At 35.9% G+C, this 13,655-nt stretch overlaps 1 protein-coding gene across 1 annotated transcript in view; it reads left to right on the forward strand.

The window, feature by feature from the left end:
• DECR1 (2,4-dienoyl-CoA reductase 1) overlaps positions 1-8,720 on the forward strand; it is a 50,789-nt gene extending 42,069 nt beyond the window's left edge. Inside the window, exons 7-10 of the mRNA XM_012537944.3 lie at positions 2,510-2,582; positions 7,791-7,937; positions 8,399-8,461; positions 8,564-8,720. Of these exons, the coding sequence (XP_012393398.1) occupies positions 2,510-2,582; positions 7,791-7,937; positions 8,399-8,461; positions 8,564-8,623 (343 nt within the window). The 3' untranslated portion in view covers positions 8,624-8,720. The remainder of the gene's footprint in view (positions 1-2,509; positions 2,583-7,790; positions 7,938-8,398; positions 8,462-8,563) is intronic.
• Positions 8,721-13,655: the final 4,935 nt, after the last annotated feature.

Below are 13,655 nucleotides of genomic sequence, written 5' to 3' on the forward strand. Positions count from 1 at the left end.
TCATACCAGATAAGGTCTTGTAGGTCCCTGAATACTGCATGTTGTTTATGCCTTTGTCCTTTACTCACACTGGCCCATGTGCCTGGGCTGTCTTCTTTTTTCCAGCCTACCTTCTAATATCTCCCATCCTCTTCTTTCCCCCTTACTCCCACAAAAAACTCCTAATCCTTCTTCAAGTGTCAGCTCAATTATCACCTCCTGAGGGAAGCCTTCCATGTACTTCAGGAAGGCATAGATACTTCTTCCTTTACGTAGCCTTGGCACATATTACACAGTTTACAGGATAGTAGTATCTAGTTCTTTATACAACTAAAGCGACCTCTCTTGAGAGAGGGACTATCTCCTGAAAGCAGGGCTGCCTTTCTTTGTTTGAGGGTATTGGCATATAGTAAGCTCACAATAAACACCTGTTGATTGAAAAACAATAATGGTTAACATTATTGAGTATATTGTACTTAGCATCTTAACATGCAGAGTGAGCCAGTGAGGTGGATTCCTCATGTTACAGTAGATCTTGAGAATATAAACTAGGTTATAAGAGCTAGCACTAGAACAAATTTATCTGTTGCACCTATGAATAGAGATAGCATGGCTTTTCCTCTTAAGCCAGTTTCCTTAATAGCTTGCCCAGTTTTTCACAGAATGCTGTAAACTCTGCTCAGCTCAGTAATTCTGTTAAGACACACAGCTACTACTTCCCTAGCAATCTAGTAGGTGCACTACAAGTACATACCCAGGGTAGGTATGGTCTTGGACTCTGTTAAAGGTATCACTCAGAAAAGCAGTTTTTAATGTATGATTTGCCTGAAAGAGATGCAGCCCATTTCTCTAAAATGTACCAGTGGATTAATCAGATTAACAGACTGTACTTGGAACACAATGCTTTATAAAGCATTGTTAATGTTAATGCTTATCTTAGTGAGTATCTTATAATTACATAAAGCTTATGTTAATAGATATCTTATAATTATACAAAACTTATCCCTTTGTATCTATTGCAAGGATACAGTGTCTTAAGGACATTACTATACTACACAATTTTCCTTTTATACGTTTTCTTGGAAGAAATGTTTTATTAAATTTTTTTGTCAGAAACAATTGTGTTTTTCCTGAGAGATTAGCTTGCTTTTTTCGTTATGGGCAGTGTGAATTGTGTAACTGATTAGGCTTACCTTTTGCATAGCATCATGGAAGGAGTAGATACAAGTTTTTCACCTGCCTATTATAATTATATGGAATATCACAATACATTTAGTTATAAGTTTCATTCTTGACTTCTTTATATTTCCTTATCCTTGTTTTGTTTGTTTTCTTTCTTTTCAAGTAATTCTATCTTCTTCATTTGCATTACATGTATTTCTTAAGTTACGTTAAATCATTTTTTTAAAGTAGATTAAGTATATGCACACAAATGTACATATGAATTTAAATTTCTAAAATAAGTTTAGGTAATAAAAAGACATATCTATCAAGTAAGCTTTTTTTTTTTAAATTTATTTTTGGCTGCATTGGGTCTTCATTGCTGCGCATGGGCTTTCTCTTGTTGCAGCGAGTGGGGGCTACTCTTTGTTGTGGTGCACGGGCTTCTCATTGCAGTGGCTTCTCTTGTTGCGGAGCACGGGCTCTAGGTGCGCGGGCTTCAGTAGTTGTGGCACTCAGGCTCAGTAGTTGTGGCTCTTGGGGTCTAGAGCTCAGGCTCAGTAGTTGTGGCGCATGGGCTTAGTTGCTCCATGGCATGTGGGATCTTCCCGGAGCAGAGCTCGAACCCGTGTCCCCTGCATTGGCAGGCAGATTCTTAACCACTGCACCACCAGGGAAGTCCCAAGTAGGCTTTTAAAACAGGTTGCTTCTTCAAGGTTTCATGTTTGCTATTAGTGTTCTATTTTGCTTCAGGGCATTTAGCAAGATTCTTTTAGATTCTTATTTCCTTTTTAGCTCAGTTCAACAATTGTATTAAAGCCTAGTTAGACATGATATGGTTAATATTTTAAATCTATGTAATCCGTCTCTTAATTAAGGCACTTGTAATGTTGCAAACATTGTAATCTAATGTACTATGAGTAAAGTTACATTGAACTTTATAAGTGCAGGACTGAACTCCAGAAAATGTGGGGGAGAGACATGAATCTCTTCCTTCTTTGTGCTAAATAATGATACCCTTTTTAAAAATGTGTATTGATATTGGACTTCGTTCAAAATGTGAATAGTAGGTCATCTAGCATAGTGCTTAAGGACACTAAAGTGTAAATGGTAGATAGTACAGCAGAGTGTGACTAAGGGCACAAACTCCAGAGCTAGACTGCTACAGGTTGACTCACTAGCCATATGACCCAGAGCAAATGATTTAACTTCTCTGTGCCTCAGTTTCCTTGTCTGTAACAGGGGGAATAATAATAGTACCTACCTATTGGAGTTATAGTCTCTGGCATTTAATAAGCATGCAGTCTTGGTTAATAGTATTTTTAATATATAGTATAATATTTTAGAATCTGTGTTGTTTAATTTTTAGGTCTCTTGCAGCTGAATGGGGTAAATATGGAATGAGATTCAACGTGATTCAACCGGGGCCTATAAAAACCAAAGTAAGTTTTGGTTTGCTTATGATCACATTTTGAGGGATTAAGGAGTGAAAGATAGATAGATAGATTCTCATGTGTGCAGGATTTTCCAGCGATACCTTAGTTTGGAGCCCTGGTGGAAGGGAAGAGGGTTTTGCCATTATCCAACATAAGAAATAAGGAGGTGGGCAAGAATACAGCAGCTATACAACTCCTTGATAAGGTCTATTTCAGTGTCGTAATCTTTCTGGGATCTTTTATGCCATCAATTTTGGCATTTTGTCTGATTTGCTTTAATCTGTTATTGTGTTATATTTCTTAATTTTTACTATATTTTAAAGGTTCTTTGACATCCTTTTTTAAAATGGAAATGTAATGAGGTGGATAGACCTAGAGTCTGTCATACAGAGTGAAGTAAGTCAGAAAGAAAAAGACAAATACCGTATGCTAACACATATATATGGAATTTAAGAAAAAAAAAATGTCATGAAGAACCTAGAGGTAAGGCAGGAATAAAGACGCAGACCTACTAGAGAACGGACTTGAGGTTATGGGGAGGGGGAAGGGTGAGCTGTGACAGGGCGAGAGAGAGTCATGGGCATATACACACTAACAAACGTAGTAAGGTAGATAGCTAGTGAGAAGCAGCCGCATGGCACAGGGATATTGTCTCGGTGCTTTGTGACAGCCTGGAGGGGTGGGATAGGGAGGGTGGGAGGGAGGGAGACGCAAGAGGGAAGACATATGGGAACATATGTATATGTATAACTGATTCACTTTGTTATAAAGCAGAAACTAACACACCATTGTAAAGCAATTATACCCCAATAAAAATGTTCTTTTTTAAAAAAAAGGAAATGTAACTATATTTTAAATTTAAGAGATGCTTTAGAAATTTATCATATAAGCTTGGTCTTGTTATAGGCAACATTTTCTTTGACACATGTCTGTGCCTTTTCACTTTCAAACACTGTTATGCACATCATCTAATTCCCATGTCTCTCTGATTAAAAATCCTTCTGATGGCATGCATTTCACCTGAAATCAGATATTGCAACTCATAATTATCACTAATGCTGTTACAGATGTTGCGTGAAAGGTTCACAGGTTCTCTGTTCTCTCACGTTACCCCAAATGACTTCACTCTCATACTTCTTTTTGTTTCCGTGTAAAGCAAGAATTTATAATCCCAACTGGGATGTTTCTTTGAAGGCCCAGGTGAAATTTGCTAAGTTGTTTCTGTTGTATAAACTGAAAATAATGCAAAGGAGTATTTGGCTTGTAGATGGTTCTGGGGTATTAAATATTAACATGGAGATGGTTGTATTAATTTTTTTAGCAGTTTGAAGGGTGGAAAATGGAAAGAACAACTACCTGAGTGAGTGAAACTTGACTGAATATCTTATTTGTTTGGCACTTATGTAATAAAAAATAATAAAATTAATGGAAAAATAATTCAAAGGCACATATTAAAACACATGATTCAGAATAGCATTGTGCTAAGCACTATCTTATATATAGTCATAGAAACTTCTTTCTAGGACCTCAGTATCTAGGAAAGATCATCTGCATTTTATTATATATTTAACATGTACTTACTGAGTGCCTTCTGTATGCAAAATGCTAATAAGAAAGATACAAAAACATTTGTGACAGATGCTTGCCATCAACTTTTAGTCTAGCAGTATAGGTGTAAGTTTTATGCAAATAACATGCATATAGTTTTAAAGAGATTTAAGAAAATTGAAGTATAGAAACTCTCTAGCAAGCACTGATAGAACCAGGATTGGGACCTTTGTCTACCCTTTTTCTTTGATGCTTTATACCTGCCTAGGGAGAGCTGAAGTGCTCTCAAGGAGCCTGTGTGTGCTTGCTATGTCTCATGTCTGTGTTATTGAAGAGAGTTGTCACCTAGACCTACAGGCACTGGTAGAGAAAAAGCCAATTATTTTTATTAATCAACACGCATGCATACTTTATCTTGGTCTGCTCCTTTTTTTTTTTATTGGAGTATAATTGCAATACAGTGGTGTGTTAGGGTCTGCTCCTTTTTATCATTAACAGAAGGCAGAAATTGTTTGGCAAATTTAGTTAATGTTTTTCTCTCTCTGGAATCTACTTGAATTTAATATTCCTACATGCTTGTTTTCTTCCTTTTCTATTATTTTGAGAAGTAAGGAGAAGCAAAGGAATTTCCTCTTAAATATTTCCTATTTGAATCATTTTCCTGTGTTTACTAAATCAAATGACAGTAGCAGCCCTACCTCCACCACACTAAATTTGTACATATTTCAGAGTACTTGCATATGCATTTTCTCATTTCTCAGACAACAATTTTGTGAGATAGCTAAAACAGGCATCCTCATTTTACATATGAAGAAACTAAGGTAAAAGTTATATTTTCTAGTGTTTTTTTTAACATCTTTATTAGAGTATAATTGCTTTACAATGGTGTGTCAGTTTCTGCTTTATAACAAAGTGAATCAGTTATACATATGTCCCCATATCTCTTCTCTCTTGCATCTCCCTCCCTCCCACCCTCCCTATCCCACCCCTCTAGGTGGTCACAAAGCACTGAGCTGATCTCCCTGTGCTATGCGGCTGCTTCCCACTAGCTATCTATTTTACGTTTGGTAGTGTATATATGTCCATGCCACTCTGTCACTTTGTCCCAGCTTACCCGTCCCCCTCCCTGTATCCTCAAGTCCATTCTCTAGTAGGTCTGCATCTTTATTCCCATCTTGCCCCTAGGTTCTTCAGACCATTTTTTTTTTTTGATTCCATATATATGTGTTAGCATGAGGTATTTGTTTTTCTCTTTCTGACTTACTTCACTCTGTATGTCAAACTCTAGGTCCATCCACCTCACTACTAATAACTCAGTTTCGTTCCTTTTTATGGCTGAGTAGTATTCCATTGTATATATGTGCCACATCTTCTTTATCCATTCATCAGTTGATGGACACTTAGGTTGCTTTCATGCCCTGGCTATTGTAAATAGAGCTGCAATGAACATTTTGCTACATGACTCTTTTCGAATTATGGTTTTCTCAGGGTATATGCCCAGTAGTGGGATTGCTGGGTCATATGGTAGTTCTATTTTTAGTTTATTAAGGAACCTCCATACTGTTCTCCATAGTGGCTGTATCAATTTACATTCCCACCAACAGTGCAAGAGGGTTCCCTTTTCTCCACACCCTCTCCAGCATTTATTGTTTGTAGATTTTTTTTTTTTAAGGAGAGTTTAAAGATGCTTCCCATTTTTTTTTAAGATGTTGGGGGTAGGACTTTATTAATTAATTTATTTATTTTTGCTGTGTTGGGTCTTCATTTCTGTGTGAGGGCTTTCTTTAGTTGTGGCAAGAGGGGGCCACTCTTCATCGCGGAGCGCGAGCCTCTCAATATAACGGCCTCTCTTGTTGTGGAGCACAGGCTCCAGATGCGCAGGCTCAGTAGTTCTGGCTCACAGGCCTAGTTACTCCGCGGCATGTTGGATCCTCCCAGACCAGGGCTCGAACCCGTGTCCCCTGCATTAGCAGGCAGATTCTCAACCACTGCACCACCAGGGAAGCCCTGTTTGTAGATTTTTTGATAATGGCCATTCTGACTGGTGTGAGATGATATCTCATTGTAGTTTTGATTGGTATTTCTCTAATGATTAATGATGTTGAGCATTCTTTCTTGTGTTTGTTGGCAATCTGCATATCTTCTTTGGAGAAATGTCTATTTAGGTCTTCTGCCCATTTTTTGGATTGGGTTATTTGTTTTTTTGATATTGAGCTACATGAGTCGCTTGTATGTTTTGGAGATTAATCATTTGTCAGTTGCTTCATTTGCAAATATTTTCTCCCATTCTGAGGGTTGTCTTTTCATCTTGTTTATGGTTTCCTTGCTGTGCAAAAGCTTTTAAGTTTCATTAGGTCCCATTTGTTTATCTTTGTTTTTATTTCCATTTCTCTAGGAGGTGGGTCAAAAAGGATCTTGCTGTGATTTATGTCATAGAGTGTTCTGCCCATGTTTTCCTCTAAATATGATGGTGACTGGCCTTACATTTAGGTCTTTCATCCATTTAGAGTTTATTTTTGTGTATGGTGTTTATCTCTGGGCTTTCTATCCTGTTCCATTCTGTTTTTGTGCCAGTACCATGCTGTCTTGATTACTGTAGCTTTGTAGTATAGTCTGAAATCAGGGAGCCTGATTCCTCCAGCTCCGTTTTTATTTCTCAAGATTGCTTTGGCTATTCGGGGTCTTTCGTGTTTCCATGAAAATTGTGAAATTTTTTGTTCTAGTTCTGTGAAAAATGCCATTGGTAGTTTGATAGGGATTGCATTGAATCTGTAGATTGCTTTGGGTAGTAGAACCATTTTCACATTGTTGATTCTTCCAATCGAAGAACATGGTATATCTCTCCATCTATGTGTATCATCTTTAATTTCTTTCATCAGTGTCTTATAATTTTCTTAGTTTCAGTTGTTTTTGGTGTCTGTCCTCAGTGGCTATGGTTGGTTCAGTGGGTTGTGTAGGCTTCCTGGTGGATGGGAGTGGTGCCTGTGTTCTGGTGGATGAGGCTGCATCTTGTCTTTCTGGTGGGCAGGTCCACGTCTGTTGGTGTGTTTTGGGGTGTCTGTGGCCTTATGATTTTCGGCAGCCTCTGTGCTAATGGATGGGGCTCTGTTACTGTCTTGCTAGTTGTTTGGCATAGCGTGTCCAGCACTGTAGCTTGCCGGTCATTGAGTGGAGCTGGGTCTTGGCGTTGAGATGGAGATCTGTGGGAGATTTTTTGCCGTTTGATATTACATGGAGCTAGGAGGTGTCTTGTGTACCAGTGTCCTGAATGTGGCTCTCCCACCTCAGTGGCACAGCCCTTACTCCTGGCTGGAGGACTAAGAGCCTGTCCTCCACATGGCTGAATCACTGCAGGAACATTCTGGAAATGAAGCATGCTATTCTCCTAAGCCCATTTAGAAATACCTTGGAGAAGAATCATGGAGTCCCTCCAATCTGGTTTTCCTTTTTCCTTCTGTCCTTTCTAGTGGTTTTTTAAAGGTCAATATTGGGTAAAATGAATATGGAAGAATTTGGCAAAACTCTCTGTTGCTTACAAGTACTAAGGTATGAACAGGTTGCCATAGTAACATTCCATTTACTGCAAATTTGTTTCTTAAATAGGAAAGAGGTTGTATTAAAAAAAAAAAAAAAAAAAGCAACCTAATTATTTTCTTAATTCCTAAGGGTGCCTTTAGCCGTCTTGACCCAACTGGAGCTTTTGAAAAAGAAGTGATTGACAGAATTCCCTGTGGTCGGCTAGGAACTGTGGAAGAACTTGCAAATCTTGCTGCTTTCCTTTGTAGTGATTATGCTTCTTGGATTAATGGAGCTGTAAGCATTGTTGTCTCTCAACTTTTTTGGGAGGTGGATTTGGCGTGGGGAGGTGGATTGTAGAACCAATCCTGACGATGTTGAATATAAATATGATTTAAAGTATTTAATTAGCTGTATTTAGTATATTATTTATAATATAGAAATATTAATATATATTGTTTAGCTTATGGAGTTGATTCATTGATAAATTAATTTTATTAAATGTAAATCACTCTGGTAGACATGCCTCTAAGATGAACTTTAAGATTGGGTATAATTTGAAATTGTAGAAATGATGGAGAGAGGATTTTAAAGAGAGTAAATCAATTTAGGTTTAAGCATCAGTTTTGTCCTTAAAATTTAGGCTTTGATTGAAAGTGCCAAGGAGATATTCTATCCAGTTAGGAGGGAGAAATGGCTAATGGTTCAGAAACTTTTTAAAAGAAGTTAGTTTCACAGCTTTTATTATTATTTTTCAGGTAATTCGATTTGATGGTGGTGAGGAAGTACTTATTTCAGGGGAATTCAACAGTCTGAGGAAGGTAATGCCATTTTGTGAGTATAATATAATATTGGCAGTGAGGATACTAAGCTTTAAAAACACACAAGAACCTCATTAAATTGACTTTTTCTTTTTGTGGTAGGTCACCAGGGAGCAGTGGGACACAATAGAAGGACTCATCAGGAAGACGAAAGGCTCCTAAGACTACTCTGGCCTTCATCTTGGTTATAATGGAAATTATACAAACTGTCTATAATCTTTTGAATATTTTCAAGTCTAATAAATTGTTACTTAGCAAACATTGAGCGTGTATTATGTGCTAGGCCAATGGTAGGTAGATCTTGTATATTAAAAGATAAATAAGATGGGCTGTTGTTCCTTTAAAGAATTTTTTAAAAATAAAAAGAGGAAAGTGAGTGAAGGCTTTTGATAGAGGTGAAACGAGACTGGAAGTGCAGAGAAAGGAACAGATATTTGTAACCTGGAAAAATCAGGAGAAACTTAATGGTGAAAGTAGTATTTGAATTATATATTAAAACTATGTCTTTGGCGATGGTGCCTAAAAGAAAGTAGAGGATTTACAGTAAATCTAATGGACTCTGTCTTTTCAGTGTATTTCCTTTTCATTGGACTTATGAATTGTCTTCTTTGGATAGCTCAGTATTAATTCAAATAAGTTCTTGCCAGGACCTATTTTGTAGCCAGACATTTTATTTGGTACTGAGAATAAAACATGAATAATCTATAGCCTTTGCCCTCTTAAAACTCATTATCTAGCAGGATAGATAGACCTGTAAATAATTATTTATGATTCATTGTGATAAATATTCCAGCAATGTTAAAGTGTGGAGGGGGAAGTAATTCAATCTGTCTCCAGAGTTTAGAGAAAGTGACACCTAGGAGACAGCATTCCATCTCAGCTTTTAAAGTATATATTCTCTATGAATTTATGGTCACCAGGGGGTGGGGAGGTGGGGAGGGATAGACTGGGAGTTTCAGATTGACATGTACACATTGTGATATTTAGGATAGATAGCCAGCAGGGACCTTCTGTATAGCACAGGAAGCTCTGCTCAATATTCTGTAATAACCTAAATGGGAAAAGACTTTGAAAAAGAATAGAAAAAAAATTTTTTTTTAATAAATTATTGTTATAAAAAAATAAAGTGTACTGGAATAGGAAGTGCTAAAAAAGATAAAGTATATATTCTCATGTAGAGAAGATGAACAAAGCTCATAAAATATTTTTACGTATAATTTCATTTCATTCCATATTTGGTTTGACTAATTTGTCATCCTAAGAATCAAATAATAAGAAAACCACAGTCTCAAGTGTATATAGCTATAATTTTGAGTTTATATTAAAAAAAGTATTTTGCTTTCATAGGAATCATTCATTACATGCTCACTAGACTGACTTTCCCAATTGCCTGAATTACCAAGAGAGGGGACCAGCTTCTATCTTACCTCCTCTGAATAGATCTGAAAAGGAATCTAGTTTTCCTGTTTGAATTTATATGCTGTAAGCCTGATATGCAAATCCTTATTATATTGACAGTTAATTTTGTGCATAAGTTACATTAAATTGTGTACATAAATGGTTTAGAATGAGTGGCCTTGACATTTCCAATAATTTTGCCTTTCACTGGGGTACCATACCCAGTCTCCATTTTACCTTTAACACTAACCATAGTTTTCCTCTCTTCTATCTACATCTTTCTTCTTTATTTTTAAATTATCAATACTCTGTGGTATAGGAATAAAAAGTGCCAGTAGTTATATAAATTACCTTTTGTAAGTTTCATCACTTCTTATTTTCTTCATGATAAAATTCAGGATTATAATATCTGCTTCACAGGGTTGTTATGAGGATTAAGTGAGATGAAACAATTAAAAACACCATGTAAATGTAAAGCACACAAATGAAAGACAAGGCCCTCCTGTTTTTCTACTCTTTGATTTTTAAGACATGATTATCATAGAAAATGTGAGAATACAAAAGAATAAAAAATTTAAAAACTAACTTCCTAAAGAAAACTTCTATTAATACTTTGGTATAGTTATTTTCAACCTTTTGCCTTTTTTCATTTAATTTTTATTTTTTATGAAACTAATTTGTTTATATAATTTATATAGGGAAGAGTACTACTGCAATCTCTGCTCCAAAGCTATCTTCCCATGTAACTATCTTCAGCTCTTTTAACCATTTTTTTGGTTTGTATTTTTGGGTTTTTTTTCTGGAATATACATTCTTCCCCATCCACTAATTCTACAAATATAACCATATCCCTATTTTTGGTTAAATTTATATTCAGTGTTTACATTTTTATAACTTTATTAATATTGCTTTTTCCTCAATGTTTTCTCAACTTCCCTACTTCTTTTTAACCTACTTCATTTTAACAGTTGAGATTATATGATAAGTCAGATCCTGTTTCTCATAAATAAAAGATTTTTTTATATTTCATTGTTTATATGTATCATACTTTGATTTTTTATTCTTAGAATTAGTTAAAAAAAAATTTTGGTATAGTATATAAAACTGTGATGAATATCTTTATGCATAAAACATTTTTAGAGTTTGGAATTTTTTCTCCTGATAGATTCCTGGGAGTAATATTATTAGTCAAAGTTGTGAAGCTTTTAGAGACTCTTGATACACATTTCCAAATTGCTATTCCTGAGATTTGTATGGGTTTAAAAAACCCTGAGCTATGTGTGCTAGTGCCAATTTCAACAAATACCTACCAACATGGGGTAGTTTCACTTTCAAACTATTTGCCAATTTCATAAGTAAAAATTGATAGCTCCTTCAAACATGTATTTATTTAATCATTAGTGATAATATTTTTCTATACTTAATGAATGTCCTGTTTGTCTTTTTACCTCTTAATGGGGTATCATAAAAATTTTGACTTGTCTGAGTTTGTATACAAATTTTTCTTCCGTTGATCATCTCTTAGAGTTTGCTTCATTATTGTATGTTATTACAAATGATGAATGAAGAAGCAAAGCTTGCAGGCATGGCAGGGAGGACCAGAAGAGAGATCATGGTAATATCATTTGACTGAAATTTCTTCCTAAGAAAAATTTCTTAGGAAGTCTGAAAGAGAAACAAACATTATTGATGGATAGTCACTATATTTTATGACACAACACCTTTGGGCATCAATGTTTTACCGTAAGAATTATTACTTTTTCACACTACTTAGTAACTTCTCCAAGAGTCCTGCTTCTAATGCGTTAACAGAAGAGTTAATACTCAGAAAATTAAAGTGAGGATTATTGGTAACAATATCACTTATCTTAGAATTAATGTATGAAGACATCCCCAGGAAATGTTTCAGGTAAGGAGTAACAGCTATTGTTACTTTGTTCCTGAGGAAAACTAAAGCAGTGAGAATTTAAGTGACTTTGAATAATAGAATTTTAGACCTGGAAAAGTCTTAGAAGATAGTACTCTCAACCCCTTCATTTTATAGTTAAGGGAACTGAGGCTCAAGGAAGTTGTGACTTGGCCAGGGTCACATAATTAGTCAAGCTCATGTCTCCTCAACTGGACCAGTTTCTTGGGATCATAATTTAAACCAAGAGACAATAATAGGGTCTTTATGAGATATAGTTCTATTGCAAAATCCTTCTTCAAAGGAAAAAAGCCCATTAATTTTTTGGAGGGAGGGTTCTTGATCAATTTTATTTTGTAATTGAACATAAAAATATTTATTAGACTTTCATAAATTCATTCTCAACTTCAATCCCTTTAATTTTCTTCTAAGGTCTTACATTTCTCAACTGTACAGTAAAATAATCCTTGGATTTGGAGACAGAAAAATGGCGCTTAGTATAAAATCTCAGCCCCTTAACACTAGCATAGGTGATCTTGCCTCTCTACCTGATACACTCTCCCCTCACACAGGCTCTGTCACAGCAGCTTTCTTTCTGTTCCTTAGGATTGTTCAACCTAGGGCCTTTGCACTGGCTGCTTATTTGTCCTATGAATGTACTTTTCCTTATCTTTATATGGCTGGCTTCTTCAGAGAGGCTTCCCTATATCCCTATTTGCACACCATTAATTTTTAAAAACTTTAAAGTGACCTATGATTTCTAAAAGTACTCAAATCATGAATTTTCACAAAGTGAATATGCTTTTATAACCGCTAACCAGGTGAGAAACAAAATATCACCAGGAATCCAGAAGCCTTGCTTATGTCCGCCATCATGACTCCATTTCTCTCCCTAAAACTAACCACTATCTTGACTTGTAACCTCTAAGCTAAGCTGCTTTTGAAGTTTATATAAGTAGAATTACACAACATGTATTCTTCTATTGCTGGCTTACTTGCTTATGCATTCTCATTGTTACATAACATTCCACTGTATGAATATACCACAATTTATTTGTTCTGCTATTGTTGGACATTGGGTTGTTTCTAGTTTGGGCTATGTCAAATACAATGCTGCTGTGAGCATTTTTTTTTTTTTTTTTTTTTTGGTGAAGATAAAACATAGAAGTGAAATTGCGGGATTGTGAAGTGTGCATATGTTCAAATTTAGTAGATACTGCCAAATGGCTTTTCGAAGTCTTCACAACCTCCCATCAAGCAGTGTGTAAAAATTTCCATTGTGCCACATCCTCATCAATACTTTTAGCATTCAAAAATCTCTAACTTCAGCCTCTCTGATGAGTGCATGGTAGTATTTCATTTATTTTAATTTGTATTTCTCTTGATTACTAATAAAGTTGATTAGTTTTTATTTTGGATATTTAGATATCCTTTTATTTGTGAAATGCCCATTCAACTTTCTTATATATTTTCTGTTGTGTTATGTATAAACATTATTTTTAGGAATAATGTTTATATATTTTGGATATGTACCTCTGTCAGTGTTACAAATTGTTGGAGGAGGTCATCGAGAGGACGTGACTGCAGGTCGACCCAAGAGCTGAATCTAGGCTCCTCACTCCCTCCCTCGTTCTGGAATGTAGATTTGAGCCACCGTTCCCACAGCCAGAGCTATTTCAAGGAAGTAGCCTTGAGTGAGTAAGGTGCTGTTGAGACCATCTGGATTGAACTATGACTGAACCCAGTTTAAAGGCTCTAGAAACTTTAAATTCTGGTGGGCAGGTGTAGAGATCTACTCATTTTACACCCAAGCCGAACCTTGTACATAGGTTTCCTTGCTTATTAAACCTGCCACCTACCAATCTGGAGTGGTCTGACTCTTTCTTAGGT

The sequence above is a fragment of the Orcinus orca genome, chromosome 17, assembly GCF_937001465.1.
Source record: "Orcinus orca chromosome 17, mOrcOrc1.1, whole genome shotgun sequence".
NCBI lineage: Eukaryota > Metazoa > Chordata > Mammalia > Artiodactyla > Delphinidae > Orcinus > Orcinus orca.